Source organism: Salmo trutta, chromosome 25 (genome assembly GCF_901001165.1).
Source record: "Salmo trutta chromosome 25, fSalTru1.1, whole genome shotgun sequence".
NCBI lineage: Eukaryota > Metazoa > Chordata > Actinopteri > Salmoniformes > Salmonidae > Salmo > Salmo trutta.
Genome location: NC_042981.1, coordinates 37,095,251 through 37,112,228, shown reverse-complemented (window position 1 = coordinate 37,112,228; position 16,978 = coordinate 37,095,251). Strand labels below are relative to the sequence as shown.

Here is a 16,978-nt window from a genome sequence, read left to right as displayed (position 1 = left end):
TTAATATTGTGAGAGTCATATTCGAGCCTGGTGAGAGGGTTACATTTTTGGGGGCTCGTCCGGGATTTCTGTTATTGTTGATGGATATTTTCAGAAATGACTCTGGTGTAGATTTCTTTGTCCACTGTTTTCACTGCTGACATCTGCTAAGATTCTACATTGACTCACCATTTGAATGTTTTAATTGAAATTTTGAATTTCTATCTAACATTGCTGTATAGGTATAAACTTACAACATGGATGCTGAAGAGATTGTTACCTGGTGTAGAGAGAAACAACTAGCTATTAATCGTGCATTTGTCCTTAGCAATGTGACAGAGGATGTGTCTGATGAGGTTCTGCTGGAAACACTGACTTATGTTAAGGCTTTTGGTAAAGTTAGACTGCATGGTCGTTGTTCTTATTCAGCTGATAAAAAGCAGTATGTTTTGGTGGAGATATCAAACAACCTTAACGAAATAGCTGTGCCAAGTGTGGTTGGGATACCTGGAGAGTTGGGTCCCTGGCCTGTACATGTAGTTTCACAAGTCACATCTCCTGTTGAGAGAGAGGGTGAAGATTTTCAGGCGAAGCTATTATCCTTTCTAAGACATGAAGGGAAGACTGTAGCTGATGTTAAAGGCCTGGTAAGTCCCTCTGGTGCTGACCTCAACACTGAACTGGTTATTGCCATAAGTTCACTGGTAGAGAAATGCAACAATGTGCCATCTGAGACTCAGAGTTACCGTAAGCTGCGTATGTTCTCAGGTGTGAAACCCACTCCTAGTGGAGAGGAAGAGTATGATGCATGGGCTGAACAAACCACCCATTTTCTAGAGGAATGGCAGTGCGCCGACAATGTGAAAAAACAGAGAATAATAGAAAGTCTTAAAGGGCCTGCTGCTGACATTGTGAGGTTCTTCAAGACAGGAAACCCCCATGCTACAGCGATCGAATACATGAAGGCTCTAGAAACGGCATTCGGTACCACCGAAAGTGCACCTGATCTCATGGTAAGGTTCAGAAACACATTCCAAAATGAAGGAGAGAAGCTTTCAGCTTACCTGTTGAGACTTGACAAATTGCTGCATGCTGTTTATCGAAAAGGAGGCATTGAGCTGTCAGAAATGAATCGCACACGCATTGGTCAAATAGTGAGAGGTGCCTCCTCACATGACATGGTTGCGCTTCGTATTCGCATGACCTATAAACTGCGTGAACCACCAACCTTTACTGAACTAATGCAAGAAGTAAGGGAGGAGGAGGACATGATTCAAGACAGGAACACAACAAAGAGTGTTGTGAAGTCATCAGCTGTTGCTCCTGGTGCCACAGTTTGCAAAGAAGCTAATTCTGAGATAGAAGTGCTGAGGAAAGAGCTGAATGGTTTAAAAACTGAAATGACACGTCTCATGTCTGCTAACGTCACAGCAGCTCAATCTGACATACAAAGGTCAGATGTGGCATTCAAAAGCAAAAAGAAGAGAATTAATCCATCACAAGAACAGACACAAGCCGACAGCAACCCCGGAGTGTTCTGTTATAGATGTGGAGAAGATGGCCATTTCAAGAGAAACTGTGAAGGTGAGGAGAACTTGAGGAAAGTCAACACACGCCTAATCAAACAAAAGCGGTCTATGGGAAACTACAGAGGGACCCAGTAAAGGAGCGGCCTGACGTCCCGGTGAAGATACGTTCCACCAAGTGCCACAAGTATGAAGACATGAAAGACATGCTACCTACAGGTTTAGTTGGTCCAAGTTCTGTCGTTCCTGTACAGATTGAAGGTATCTATGCTAAAGCTTTACTAGATAGTGGTTCTCAGATTACTCTACTGTACAGATCCTTTTATGACAAGTACTTGACGCATTTGCCATTGATTCCTATAGGAAACTTAGAGATATGGGGCCTTAGCTCTGATCAGTATCCATATGATGGCTATTTGTCACTCAAGCTTGAGTTCTCAGGATCGGTTGTGGGTGTAGCAGAGACCATGGAAGCACTTGTGTTGGTATGTCCAGATCCGGCCATGAAAGGTGACGTTTCTATTCTGGTCGGCACCAATACATCTGTAGTGAGGAGACTTATGACTGCTTGCAAAGAAAAGGAAGGTGAAGGTTTCCTTAGCACACTACAAGTTCATCCTGCTATCAAAGAGGCATATGAGAGGCTGATAGAAAGCTCAACTGATGATGAAGAGAAAAGAGGAACGGTCTGGTTCGCACAGACAAAACCTGTCACCCTGCCACCTGGTGGGCAGATGAGAGTTACTGGAATTCCAAAGTTTCCTGGGATACCTTCTACTCAAGCCATTCTGGTAGAGAGGCCTGAAGAACCCCGGTTCCCCGACGAACTTCTAGTGAGGCCTGAAATCCAGACGGTTGCAGTTGTGTCATCTAGAAGAATCACTCTTACTGTCAGGAATGTCTCGACAAAGGAGATCACCCTTAAACGAGGTACGCCTATTGCTCATCTGTTTCCTGTAGATGTTGCTCCGGGTGTCCCATTGAAAAGTAAGCAGGATTCATCTGAGAGACTGACGTCTTCTTCATTCAACTTTGGAGATTCTTCAGTGCCTGAAGGATGGAAGAAGAGGTTATGTGAAAAGATGATGGAACGGAAAGAAGTGTTCTCAACACATGAGTTTGATGTGGGTTGTTCAAAGAGTACTCACCACACCATCAGAGTTACTGAAGACAAACCGTTTAGGGAGAGATCTCGCCGCTTGGCCCCAGCTGACGTTGAAGATGTGAGGAAGCACCTTAATAACTTGAAAAGTTCTGGGATCATATCTGAGTCGAGAAGCCCCTATGCGTCTCCTATTGTGGTGGTGAGGAAAAAAAATGGCACCATACGTATGTGTGTTGATTATAGGACTCTCAACAAGCGCACTGTTCCAGATCAGTACACAGTCCCACGTGTGGAGGACGCTCTGACATGTTTGAGTGGAAGCAAATGGTTCAGTGTGTTAGATCTCAGAAGTGGATACTATCAGATTCCGATGGGCGATACAGATAAAGAGAAGACTGCATTTATCTGTCCAGTTGGATTTTACCAATTTGAGAGGATGCCACAGGGTGTGTCCGGAGCACCTGCAACATTTCAACGTGTCATGGAAAAGACAGTTGGAGACATGAACCTACTCGAAGTTCTTGTGTACCTCGATGACTTAATCGTGTTTGGAAGGACGCTAGAGGAACACGAGCAGAGGTTACTGAAGGTGTTAGACCGCTTGAAAAGTGAAGGTCTAAAACTGTCCCTTGACAAGTGTCAGTTTTGCCGCACATCTGTCAACTATGTTGGACATATCATATCCCAGAATGGAGTGGCTACAGACCCCTCAAAGATTGAAGCTGTCACCACGTGGCCAAAGCCTGAAACTGTGACTGCTCTGCGTTCTTTCCTAGGATTCTGTGGATATTACAGAAGATTTGTGAAAGACTATTCTAAAGTCAGTTACCCCCTGAATCAGCTCTTATGTGGATATCTTCCCTCTGCCAAGAAAGGAAGAAAGTCTAAGGAGGAGAAAGCCTACCTTAACCCCTCAGAACCATTTGGATCAAGGTGGGATGCGAAGTGTGAATTAGCATTCGAGACACTGAAGGAAAGCCTCACAAAAGCTCCTGTGTTGGGTTTTGCTGATCCTCAGTTACCATACGTTCTCCATGTAGATGCTAGCCGCGAAGGGTTAGGAGGAGTACTGTACCAAGATCAAGGTGAGGGTCCGCGTCCCGTGGCATTTGTGAGTCGAAGCCTAACCGCTTCTGAACGGAACTACCCAGCTCACAAGTTAGAGTTTCTTGCGTTGAAGTGGGCCGTGGTTGACAAACTACACGATTACCTGTATGGGGCCAAGTTTGAGGTTAGAACAGACAACAACCCATTGACATATGTCCTCACGTCCGCAAAATTGGATGCCACTGGTCATCGTTGGCTAGCTGCGTTGTCTACCTATGACTTTAGTCTCAAGTACAGGCCCGGCAGGCAGAACATAGATGCCGATGCTTTATCTCGCCGCTCTCATCAGCAATCTGCAGTGGAACAAGATTGGAGAGACATTCCTGCATCTGGTGTCCGAGCCATGTGCCAGATGTCTAATGTTGTTAGAGTAACTCCTGGATTATCTAGTAGAGTGATTGATCAGCTGGGAGCCTCTATGCATGCTTTGCCTCAAGCATACTGTAACCTGAGCATGTTGAAGTCTCAAATGCCCAGATTGAGCACTGTGGAACTTTCTGCATCGCAACAAGAAGACCCTTGTTTGGGAGAGATGTGGGTTGCTCTTAATAAACATGATGTTACCAGGGTGACAAAGACCAAACATCCATTAATCTCTTTGCTCCTGAGAGAGTGGGAGAAGCTAAAGATGGAAGATGGAGTTATGTACAGGATCACGCATCCGCCAAACGAAACTCGTCGTGCTCAGTTACTACTTCCAGAGAAGTTCAGAACTATTGTTCTCAAGTCGCTGCATGATGACTCAGGTCATTTAGGATTTGACAAGACTTATGGACTTGTCAGAGACCGGTTCTACTGGCCACGCATGAAGATGGAAGTAGAGGACTACTGTAAATCCTGTGCTCGCTGTGTACAGAGGAAAACACTTCCAAAGATTGTTGCTCCACTTGGTCATATGCAAAGTGAGGGACCTATGGACCTTGTGTGTATGGATTTCCTGTCCATTGAGCCTGACTCAAGTAACATAGAGAATGTCCTGGTCATTACGGATCATTACACGAGATACGCTCAAGCTTTTCCTACGAAGGATCAGAAAGCATCCACTGTCGCCAAAGTATTGTGGGAAAGGTTCTTCATCCATTATGGTCTTCCGAAGAGGATGCATAGCGATCAAGGTAGAGATTTTGAAAGTCGACTCATCCGTGAGCTACTGAATATGCTTGGAGTGGAGAAGTCAAGAACAACACCATATCACCCTCAAGGAGATCCACAACCCGAGAGATTCAACCGAACCTTGTTGAACATGCTTGGAACTCTTGATCCTACTCAAAAGAAAAAATGGAGTCAGTATATTGGTCATCTAGTGCACTCGTATAACTGTACTCGGAATGAAGCGACTGGCTACTCGCCCTATTTTCTGATGTTTGGACGTGAAGCTAGATTGCCCGTTGATATCTGTTTTGGAGTCTCGAGTGATAGCTCATCAGAGAGAACATACCTCAAGTATGTATCTGATATGAAGAAACAGTTACAAGCTGCTTACAAAGTTGCTGAGAGCACTGCTGGAAAGCAAAACCATGAAAACAAACAGCGATATGATAAGAAGATTCGCTACACGCAACTTATGCCTGGAGACAGAGTTCTTATACGGAATCTAGGACTGCATGGAAAACATAAGCTGGCAGATCGCTGGGTTTCTACGCCATATGTGGTGGAGAGTCAGATGTCAAACGTACCTGTGTTTCGTTTGAAGCCTGAAAGTGGAGATGGACCCAATAAGATTCTTCATCGGAATCACCTGCTACCACTGGGGCAGAAAGTGCGCCTAGAACCTGTGGTTAACATAGAACTAACTCCTAGTAGAAGGACCCTGCAAAGAAGGAGGACGAGAAAGGGAAATGAAAAGTTGCCTGGGAAATGTACTCCTCAGAATGATGAGAAAGTTGAAGAGGTTAAGAATCCAAAAGATGAGAAGGATTTTGACTCAGAAGATGAGGACATCGGAGTATGGTATGACGTGCCTAATACAAATTGTATGAGCCGAGAAGTGGAAGAGATGTCGGAACCGTTTAGCTTGGACCTAGACATAGTCTGGAATCAAATGACAGGGGAATCTGAAAGAACAGAACAAGTTGGAGAAGCAATAGAGTCCAGTCAAGAAGCTAAGGTCGCAACTGGAGTTGAAGCAGATGATATTGAGACATCTAATTCAATGGAGGAGATTCAAGAAGAGGAACAAGAAGTTCAAGGAGAAGTGGAAATTTCAGAGGAAATAGGACCAGGGATACGAAGATCTCAGAGAATAAAGAAAGCTCCTGTACTACTTACCTATGATAAACCTGGAGTTTCAAGTCTAGCCCCAGTTGTCAGATATTGTTCCACACTATACAAGTGGATTGGATAAGGGAAATACAAATGTATCTCCTTTTCAATTATCTAACAAGATTTGTCTCAGTTGTAGGTTGTAGACAGTTAAGAGTTGACACGGTTACTTATTACTTTTCAACTGTGTGTTTACAAGTCATGAGGACATGCCTAATTTTGGTGGGGGGAGAGTGTAATACCCTTGTTTGAACCAGGTATTGAGTTTATTTGTTATAATTAATTGGTTATATATTTAAAAGATAATTGAATTACTCCTAACCTGTAATGTTGTTAATGCATTATGCTTTTGAAGAAATATTTATTTAATGTATAAGTGAATAGTTTGTTTTACTTTGAATTGTAAGTTTTGACCAATAAGGTTGCTCGTTAAGTTGTGGCCAATGGGATTTGACCTGGTTAACGGGAGGCCTGGGAAAAAAAGAGAGAAAAAGGACGTTGTTGAAAAGGATGGACGTTTTTACCTTAGGACGGTTGGTAAATTAATGATAAAAGAAGACGACAGAACTAGAACAAAACCCATACCTACTAGGATATGAAGGGAAATACATGTTTTATTTTATAAAAGAGTTGTTATAATTTTGTTAAAACTCAGTAAAGACTGAAGCTACCGTCTCGTCGTGGAGGTATTTGTCAGCATTGAGGTTAGCCTAGCATCGTGTGACACTGGGAGATAATTGCTTGGGAAGCTTAACGAGTTCGTGTTCCCATGGGATATCGGTTACGGCTAAGGAGTACGGTCTGCATGGGTAGCTGTGCTTGCCTTGGACTTTGTGAGGAAACCTACATGGAATTGCCATACTTCGCTGAGGGAATATCTACCAAGCAGTGAGTAACCACCACGTGAGGTGCTTCAAGATATTTTTGGGTGTCATCATTTTTTGAGCTCCAACGCGCGCCAACGGTTTATTTAAGCGAACTTGAAATAATTTGGACTCATTGGGGTTTATTATTTTCTATTTCTTTTGTTGTGTCTGAAAATGTATTTGTGTTTGACAATGTTCTAATACACATATGGAACGTTATGTATATTGAGTTGGTGGAGTCATTGATTGTCTCAATTTAATTTAATGCATGGGATGGTCTATCCAGATTCAATAACAAAAACCTATAATCATTTATTCTGAAGTTAATACCCTATTGTCATAACCCTAGATAGTTTACAATAGGAATTCTTATTGGAGATGTCCTTCTCACCTAACATCCCATGCTGCTGAGATACTCTGCATAAGTTAATATTGTGAGAGTCATATTCGAGCCTGGTGAGAGGGTTACATATAAAAAAAAAAATCAGTTGTCTTGTCGTCTTTTCTCCTCTCATCATTCACAATCAAATACTTTAAAAGCAGAATTACTCATTTAATGTGGATGGAAACATTTTCATAGCCAAGAAATATCAACTATGGCTGAGGCACTGCCCTACATAGAGTGGGAAAAGTAAAGTTGTCACATGGTTGACTCAGGGACTAATGCCTTCAATAAAAAAAAATGTTTTACGTATTCGATTTTTATGAGAAACGTAATTGTCTGTAAATAATCTCCTACTGATTCCCAACAACTATTGTACAAAACGAAAGAAACTCATACTTTACCCTGCCATCTCTCGCACGCAGATGTTGTAGATGAGGAAGCTAAGAGGAGGAAGTAAGACCGTTGTTGTGCAGTTCTTTTCTCTGGAGCCCCTCCGGTCCATCCCAAATCACATTTTATTGGTCGCATACACATATTTAGCAGATGTTATTGCGGGTGTAGCGAAATGCTTGATTCATCTCCTGTCAGGAAGACCTGACTAAACTTCAGACTGGTTTAAATAATATAATCAGTTGTGTTATTGTTAAAACCACTTTACATGTGATCCCCCGTGAGTATCAGACAGATCTGTCGGTGAGCTGATTACTGTGCATGGGCTTTATATGAAAGGTGTTTTAATGTATCTTCCACTAGATGACAGTAGGTATCCAGCCTTCACAAAGCCATGGGGCAACACCATGGTAGACATGGGTAATATGGGTGTTAGTTTTGCTCTGTAGAGTGGAATCATGGTCCTGTTACTTCTCAGTCATGTGGTCAGGAAAAACTCTAAAACTCAAGAAATACCCACACATGCTCGCTCTGCATCTGGTTTCATATCATGTTCACTACAGGGAGGAGAAAGGAGAGACATACACATCCAATCCATCAACAATCAACATTGCATTTATTGAAAAACTTATTTTCAATATAGTTATTTTCAGACTGGATTGTTAACCTATACAACATGACACAGTGCTAGAGTAATTGACTCTGTACATCTCAGAAACAAACTAACGAGGGCAGAGACATTCACGGCATACTGTAAGGCAACAAGCTCGTTGTTTATATAGATCTTTCACAGAAAGAATACAGTCATTTAATCTGAATATACAGCAGTACTTTAACATACTTGGAACAAATCTTGTGACAGTACAGTAAGAGGAGAACAGAACACAGTGACACAGGAGTAAACACAACAGTAAGATCACATGCCTCCATTGACTCATCCATTCATCCTACCATCCATCCATCCATCCATCCATCCGTTATCCTCCTAATACCAACACACCTCTTTCGGTTGGTGGTAAATCCAACATCTCACATTAGTCGCTATGTCACAATACTCCTGAACCATGGTAATGGATGTTTCAACCATCCCACTGGTAGTCAATTCAACCAAAGTGAATGTAAAGGTATTGAAAGTAATCAATATGGCATATGACACAGGGACGGTGGGAACCTTCTCTCCTTCATAGTGATGTAATCAGGTTTTATAGTGGTCATCAATATGATCAATAGAAAAAGAGAGAAATACTGTATCACAGTGTTAGTTTTCATTCCGGTAATGCAGGACGTCTTGAATATCCATCCATACTACATACAGGATAACATTGGCAATTGCACAATGTACATATTCCACGGTCGCCATAGAAACACACTGCCACCTCCTGTGTTCACAACAGAGATCTGATGGACAGACGGACTATGTCGTTAGTGCTTTGTGCTTTAAACCCTTTGAGGAGGTTCAGAACCGTCAGGGTTGTTGTGTATTCTCATTTACAAGGGACACCAGTTCAATTTAACCTATGTGTCTAAGTTCTTCGTATCGAAGTAGTCGATTCTAGAATTCAGGAGAATGTTGATTGGTTTACTGTAGAATATATCCTCAATGGTTTCGCTTCAGTGGACACTATAGTCTGTCAGTGCAAAATGTTGTTAGCCTTAAGGTCAAACTACCGTAGTCCAGCAGCCAGCCACTTACTCACAATGTTTCTGAATTCGATCGCTAAAAAAGGTTGCCCCTATATACAAAACTGAGAATGAACATTCAAAACTCTATTCCGATTCAATCACATAAACACAATATCTCAAATGAAATAAAAACCAAAGCCCAAATCCAAGTGCGTTCACAAGCTGCTCGCTTAAAAATGTGAAATTAATTAAACACTTCATGCATTTGTAGATTTCTCTCATCTCGCAGTTACACACAGAGTTGAAGATGATGGACAACCAAAGCAAGGGACATAATATGTTTTCTACTGTCTGCACAACATGATCTGTTTGTGTTAGCCAAAACAATGACACACTGCACACAGAGAGAATCGGATAGGTCATCAAATCAAATCGTTTTTGTCACATGCGCCCAACATAACAGGTGTCGACCTTCCAGTTAAGGTTAAGGTTACGGTTAAGGTTACAGTTAAGGTTAAGGTCTACACCTGTTGTATTCAGCGCAGGTGGCAAATGCAATTTGATTTGATTACGTATGTGTCACGGTCCGTGGGAAACCGCGATGAGTGGAGAAGTGAAGACAAGGCGACTGCTAAAACGGACAACCTGAGTTTTCTTGCATTGCTTGCTGTCAGAGTAACGTCAGTTTCACACGAGTCTTTTCTCAGGTGTTTGGTTACACGACCGTTTAAGGACTATTGAGGACTATGGGCGAGAGGCATCAACGAGAGAGACAGCACTCCTCTGTGCCTTGTTAATAATAGTGAAGTGAAGAGCTGCACCGGTCACTGGTTTTAGTTCAGTTGATCACTAACATATCTACCATACGCAGAACATGACAACAACAACTACAAAAAAAACAGAAGAATAAAAACCGAATATAGAATGCTACTTACTAGAAGGGAAACGTGCTTTAAAACGCATTTATTAAATGTTTTACTTAACTCTATTTCTTGTACTGCACTGTTGGTTAAGGGCTTGGAAGTGAGCATTTACGGTAAGGTCTACACCTGTTGTATTTGGCGCATGTGACAAATAACATTTGTTTTGATTATATTGACAAATGTTTGGAGGCGAACGGGTGAACTGAATTATCGCCATGCGCTATAATATTCCCAGCGCTAGTTGAGCATAATCTTGCTTTGTTCAACATTTATTATATTCGCACTTTATGTGAACGTTAGATCTGAAAGTGTCAATCGAACATGCATTGCGATTTACTGTACCCACATCGGAGACTAAAAGTGCTAGAATCAATCAGGCAATGTTAATTGGGTGAAATAGCTGTCATTGAAAGGCTGTTCTTCACAGTGATTTCCCCCAGGTTGACTGAATCAGTGCTTCTTGTCGGAGTTGCAGCTACTACAAGTGTATGTATACAAGTAGTACCTTTTACACCTGATGAACAGTAGGTATTGTAGAGCAGAACACTGAGGAGTAGAACATAAATAGGAAAGTTGAGTACATAGAAATACCACTTAGTGCTAACATGCCTGTTGTTGTAGGAGAACACTTCCACATGGCAACCGTGTGTGTGTTAAGGTCTGCTTATGCATTGCTGTGTGTGTGTGTGTGTGTGTGTGTGTGTGTGTGTGTGTGTGTGTGTGTGTGTGTGAGACACTAGAGCAGAGACATGCTTCTTTCATTTGCACGCCGTCATCATCATAAATGTGTCTCTCCCTTTCCTTCCCAGATTGCACACAGGTCACTTATGGGGTGGTCTGGTGTGGAAGTGGGTCTCCACAGCTGATGACCAGAGGATGGTCAGGGGTGTGGACCAAGGGCTGATCAGGGCTGTGGACCTGGGGCTGGTCAGGGCTGTGGACCTGGGGCTGGTCAGGGCTGTGAACCTGGGGCTGGTCAGGGGTGTGGACCTGGGGCTGGTCAGGGGTGTGGACCTGGGGCTGGTCAGGGGTGTGGACCTGGGACTGGTCAGGGGTGTGGACCTGGGGCTGGTCAGGGCTGTGGACCTGGGACTGGTCAGGGGTGTGGACCTGGGGCTGATCAGGGCTGTGGACTTGGGGCTGGTCAGGGCTGTGGACCTGGGACTGGTCAGGGCTGTGGACCTGGGACTGGTCAGGGGTGTGGACCTGGGGCTGGTCAGGGGTGTGGACCTGGGGCTGGTCAGGGCTGTGGACCTGGGGCTGGTCAGGGGAGTGGATCTGGGGCAGCTGTTCTCTCCAGTAGGTGAACTGGCTGAAGGTGTCAGGGCAGGAGAAGTCCGAGACGTGACCTCTGATCAACAGGGGGAAGACGTGGTCCACCACCTCACACAGACGACCATACCTGGAAGGGACAGGAACAGAAATATACTTAACTTAATTTACTTTCATTGTTCATTAGACAGAGACAGAGACAGACAGAGCTACTGGGGGAGAGAGACACATTGACATATGAGGGAGAAGGATGGAGGGATAAAGAAAGAGACAGAGATGACTTACGATGAGATGTTGGTCCTGGCATGTTCCTGTATCAGCTCTCCCTTGGGGTTGACTGTGAAGATCCTGTTTAGGGGAACGCCCACCTCCTTATAGGAATACACATCCTAAACAACAACAACGACAACAACAACAACTGTAACAATGACTGACGCACTATCCCAAAAAAAACATACACAACCACAACAGAAGCAAACATCATATTCAGTTTGAAATGAGCCTTTTTGGCTGAATCCGTCACATTGGCTAAAAAGTGGATTACTGGCTGTAAGTCGCTCTGGATAAGAACGTCTGCTAAATGACCAAAATGTAAATGTAAAATGTATAGAATGTGTATAGTCCCAGTCAAATGAATCCAAAAAGCAGCCAAAGTTAACATGTGCAGTGATGGAGGGAGCAGGGCTCTCACCGTGGCTCTGTTGCCGAAGGCGGCGTAGAAAGGCTCAGTGTTGGGGTGGAACAGTTGCTTGATGTCGGTCAGACACTCAATCTTAAACCTCTCAGGCTTCTTCTCTATCACCTCCCTACAGGACAGGACAGGACAGGACAGGATAGGACAGGACGAGAGGAAGGATAGAACAACAGGAAGGACAAAACAGGAAAGACGGGATGACAAGACAGGAAGGCCAGTATGATCATTATATAATATAGGGATATCTCTTCTATATAAGCTACTGTGGTCCCGTGTGGCTCAGGTGGTTTAGCATGGTGCTCGCCACGTCCGGGTTGTGGGTTTTATCCCCACGGGGGACCAGTATGAAAATGTATGCTGTGGATAAGAGCGCCTGCTAAAAAGTACTGTACATTGTTCTCTACTGTGTTTATTTTGACGGTGATGATGTGTGCGCGCTCCTCACCTGTGCAGGGCTGAGAACAGGCTGCTGGGGCTGAGTAGGACAGGTCCTATAGGCAGCATGGTTCCTCGCTCGTTGACCCAGTGAAGATAACCCCTCGTCATATCAGCCATACCTATGGCCCTTGCAGAGCAGTACATGAACTTATAACCGTTCCTGAGAGAGAGAGAGCGAGAGAGAGAGAGAGAGAGAGAGAGAGAGATTACATTTTTTTACTCTCCTTAGTAAGTCCTAAGAGAGAGGGAGGAGACAGGAGTTCAACTAAATTGCTGCTTTCAGGATGGTGCAACGTACAAAAGCCAAACACCATGATTAAAGCTGACACGATTCATTCATCTGACATTGAGACATATTCTGAATGTGACCCCTGTTTCATTACTCTAACGGCCATCTATACTTATGTAACTCCTGTTGTGGGAGACTCACTGGCTGACTCGGTGGTAGAGGCGGGCAATGCCCTGGTGGGTCCAATCTTTACCCAGCGTTGGCAGGATGTGGCCCAGGGTGTCAGATCTGCAAGAGAGGACACGCACACACGTGTAATTAGACTACCATTAACAGATATAACGTGATCACAAACAACTGCCAATACACACACACACACACACACACACACACACACACACACACACACACACACGCACACACCTGGTGATGGTGCCGTCAATGTCTGAGATGACAATCTTGTCGTCCCAGCTCCAGAGGTAGATGGTGCCCTGGCAGCGACAGGTGCCCTGGTACTGAGTGGTCACACTGAACACCACCTCATTAGGACCCTCCTTCAACTGAAGACTGGCCTGAGGACAGAAAGACTACATTACCCATACACCCTCTACTAACTCTAATGGTGCGTTCAAGACAACTCGGCAAACTCTGAGATCCCGACTAGGAAGTCTTTCGACCTCCCACTTCAGTGCGTTCAAGCTGTCAACTCGGAAAAACATGGACACCTGAAGGAATCTTTTGTTTGCAGCGATGCTATATGCCTCTTGCTAAAGTGTTTAAAGAAGAGAGGAAATGCATTAGGTGAGAATACATATTTTTATGTAAACGATGAAGGCCACCGTGTTTTTTGTTGACGTGATGTCAGGAATCTTCAGGTCGGAGCTCTAGGATGATGCCCGAGTTTCCTACTTGTAATTCCAAGTTGGATGACCATTCAAATAGATTTTTTTAAGTCGGAGCTCAATTTTTTAAGAGTTCCACATTGTCTTGAATGCAGCATAATCTTGTTACTGAGTGGTTTAACTGCAGATTTTCTTGAGGGCAGAAAAACTACATTACCCATACTAACTCTAACCCTGCTACTGATTGGTTCAACTGAAGACTTGCCTGAGAATACACAGTTCAACATCCCCCCATCAAAAGATGTGAGAAGTATTGTGTTTCTCACCAGCAGTTCTGAGATCAGAAGCTAGCTTAACAGAGGTTAGGGGGAACAGTGTTGAGTCTCTCACCAGCTGCTCTGGGTTCAGTCTGAGGGTCTTCCTGTAGAAGACACTACCAGGCGTGAGAAGAGGCTCGGGCTGGCAGGATTCTGATTCCTGATTGGACGATCTGTGTTCCTCATCGCTGGAGGAAGACTCCTCCTTCATTCTGTGTTACATCAACAGATACAACAACAGTTCAGCTATAACGTCTGACAATATGAACAGAATATACAAAACATTATATCAAAAATATAGTCTATAAACCTCTAAGGGGCGGTTTCCCGGACTCAAATGAATTAAAATGCTTTTTAGTCCAGGATTAGGCTTAATCTGTGTCCATGAATCCACCCACTTTTGTGTACTTTATGCGAGGATATGTAAACTATATAAACATAGTTAATTCATATTGCACATATATCGTAAACTGTTCTGGTGTTAGAGAAGTGTCATTACCCATTGACTGTAGCCATGCTGAGAGAGGTCTCTCCCCCGTCTCCAACTCCTGTCTCAGACACTGAGTCCTGGGGACAGACAACCAGTCACGCACTCACACAACAACCAGGACACACTAGAACACATAATACCCCAGTCCACTAGTCAAATAGGCAAGTGGTGTCCAGCATTGTAACTTCTGCGGAGGTCCCCAAATGGTTATGGAAGTGTGTTCAGGAGGTATGTGTGTTACGGAGGTGTGTGTGTTGTGTTATAGAGGTGTGTGTTACGGAGGTGTGTGTGTGTTGTGTTATAGAGGTGTGTGTTACGGAGGTGTGTGTGTGTGTACCGATTTGGAGTCGCTGTTCCTGCTGCGCCATGAGAACCACCAGCGGCCTCCTTTCTTGGGCATCTTCTCCTTCATGATGTTCTCCACCGTGGCCTGAAGTAAACGCACACAGTTCCTGACCAAAAACCCAACTCAACAAAACCACTAAAAACGCAAAAAACACAGAGATACAACAACAACAAAAAAACGCAAAACAACGTGAAGCAAGTGTGTCCGTGTGACTGGATGATGGCGATCTAAGGAAGAGAGGCAGCAACAGAGGGAGGGAAACACAGAGACTGGGAGAGAGAGAAGAGAGAGAAGTAGAGGAATAACACACAAAGAGAGACAGACAGACAGACAGACATGCTATACCAGACAGACAGACAGACAGACAGACAGACAGACAGACAGACAGACAGACAGACAGACAGACATGCTATACCAGACACAGACAGACAGACAGACAGACAGACAGACAGACAGACAGACAGACAGCTGAAACTGAAGGGACCCACGGGGCTGGAGCCAAACAGACTGGGTAAACAGTAGGAGAAGAGACCAAAGGCAGAGTACACATAACTCAGGCAGGAGTGCTGAAGACACACAAGACAGGGCCAAATGGGAGGTGAGATGGAGGGAGAACAAATTAAAAAAGGGAAAAACAAGGGGGGAAGAAAGACTCAAGTGTTAGGAGGAGACGTGGTTCAGGAGAACGCTTTTTAGTGTACAGGAAGTCCAAAGCGAGACAGAGGACAGAAGAATTCGAACAAAAACAAAACACGTGAAGCCAGACGCAGACTTCTCTCTTTACATTGCAATATGATATGCGTTTTAAACATCTCAGGTAAAAACACTCAGGTAGCCAAATGTAGCACACTATTTGACATTAGCACACAGTCTCATCCCCAAGTCGAGTAGCCTAGATGCTATGCTAATAGCACGTTGCTAATGTTACGGAGGTCTTACCATTGGCAGGGGCTTCTGATACACCTGCATCGCCAGCATGAGAGGGGCTGCGGTGGTCCAGTTGTAGTACCTGAAGGAGAAAAGACACAAACATAAGATCACTGTTGTATCTTTAGTGTCTGCAGTTCATTTCTTATCGGCAGTACTGCATTTTTACAGTGCACAAAGAGTATACAGTACATACATACTTTTCCAATCAGATCAGGACAACATAGAACATGTGGATTTTAGCTAGTGGGTAGGTCAGATTCAATAATATATGGAGGATTACGTCAGGAAAGCAGGAATTCCGGATTAATCGGGAACGATCACATCTTTACCGCTATGAGGTTAAAGGTTAGTTAGAAGTATTTTACGTACTTGGTTCCTATCTTGACCACCAGGTTAGGATCATCGATGATGGAGGGGTTTTCAGTGAACTGCTGGTAAGAGATGGCTCTCTCCTGGAACTGTTCTGTAGGAGACACAGACAGGAGAGGGTTAATAGAACTGTTCTGTAGAGACACACAGACAGGAGAGGGTTAATAGAACTGTTCTGTAGAGACACACAGACAGGAGAGGGTTAATAGAACTGTTCTGTAGGAGACACAGACAGGAGAGGGTTAATAGAACTGTTCTGTAGAGACACAGACAGGAGAGGGTTAATAGAACTGTTCTGTAGGAGACACAGACAGGAGAGGGTTAATAGAACTGTTCTGTAGAGACACACAGACAGGAGAGGGTTAATAGAACTGTTCTGTAGGAGACACAGACAGGAGAGGGTTAATAGAACTGGTCTGTAGGAGACACAGACAGGAGAGGGTTAATAGAACTGTTCTGTAGAGACACAGACAGGAGAGGGTTAATAGAACTGTTCTGTAGAGACACAGACAGGAGAGGGTTAATAGAACTGTTCTGTAGAGACACACAGACAGGAGAGGGTTAATAGAACTGGTCTGTAGAGACACACAGACAGGAGAGGGTTAATAGAACTGTTCTGTAGAGACACACAGACAGGAGAGGGTTAATAGAACTGTTCTGTAGAGACACACAGACAGGAGAGGGTTAATAGAACTGTTCTGTAGAGACACACAGACAGGAGAGGGTTAATAGAACTGTTCTGTAGAGACACAGACAGGAGAGGGTTAATAGAACTGTTCTGTAGGAGACACAGACAGGAGAGGGTTAATAGAACTGGTCTGTAGGAGACACAGACAGGAGAGGGTTAATAGAACTGTTCTGTAGACACACAGACAGGAGAGGGTT

General features: G+C 44.0%; 1 protein-coding gene across 4 annotated transcripts in view; it reads right to left on the bottom strand.

The window, feature by feature from the left end:
* Positions 1-8,213: 8,213 nt before the first annotated feature.
* LOC115162510 (phosphatidate phosphatase LPIN1) overlaps positions 8,214-16,978 on the bottom strand; it is a 43,211-nt gene continuing 34,446 nt past the window's right edge. For all 4 annotated transcript variants that reach the window (XM_029713871.1, XM_029713868.1, XM_029713869.1 and 1 more), the window contains 11 exons: positions 16,094-16,187; positions 15,734-15,803; positions 14,786-14,878; positions 14,458-14,525; positions 14,032-14,170; positions 13,223-13,371; positions 13,001-13,087; positions 12,578-12,730; positions 12,130-12,244; positions 11,724-11,827; positions 8,214-11,568 (listed from right to left, as the gene is read on the bottom strand). In XM_029713871.1, the coding sequence (XP_029569731.1) occupies positions 10,992-11,568; positions 11,724-11,827; positions 12,130-12,244; positions 12,578-12,730; positions 13,001-13,087; positions 13,223-13,371; positions 14,032-14,170; positions 14,458-14,525; positions 14,786-14,878; positions 15,734-15,803; positions 16,094-16,187 (1,649 nt within the window). In that variant the 3' untranslated portion in view covers positions 8,214-10,991. The remainder of the gene's footprint in view (positions 11,569-11,723; positions 11,828-12,129; positions 12,245-12,577; positions 12,731-13,000; positions 13,088-13,222; positions 13,372-14,031; positions 14,171-14,457; positions 14,526-14,785; positions 14,879-15,733; positions 15,804-16,093; positions 16,188-16,978) is intronic.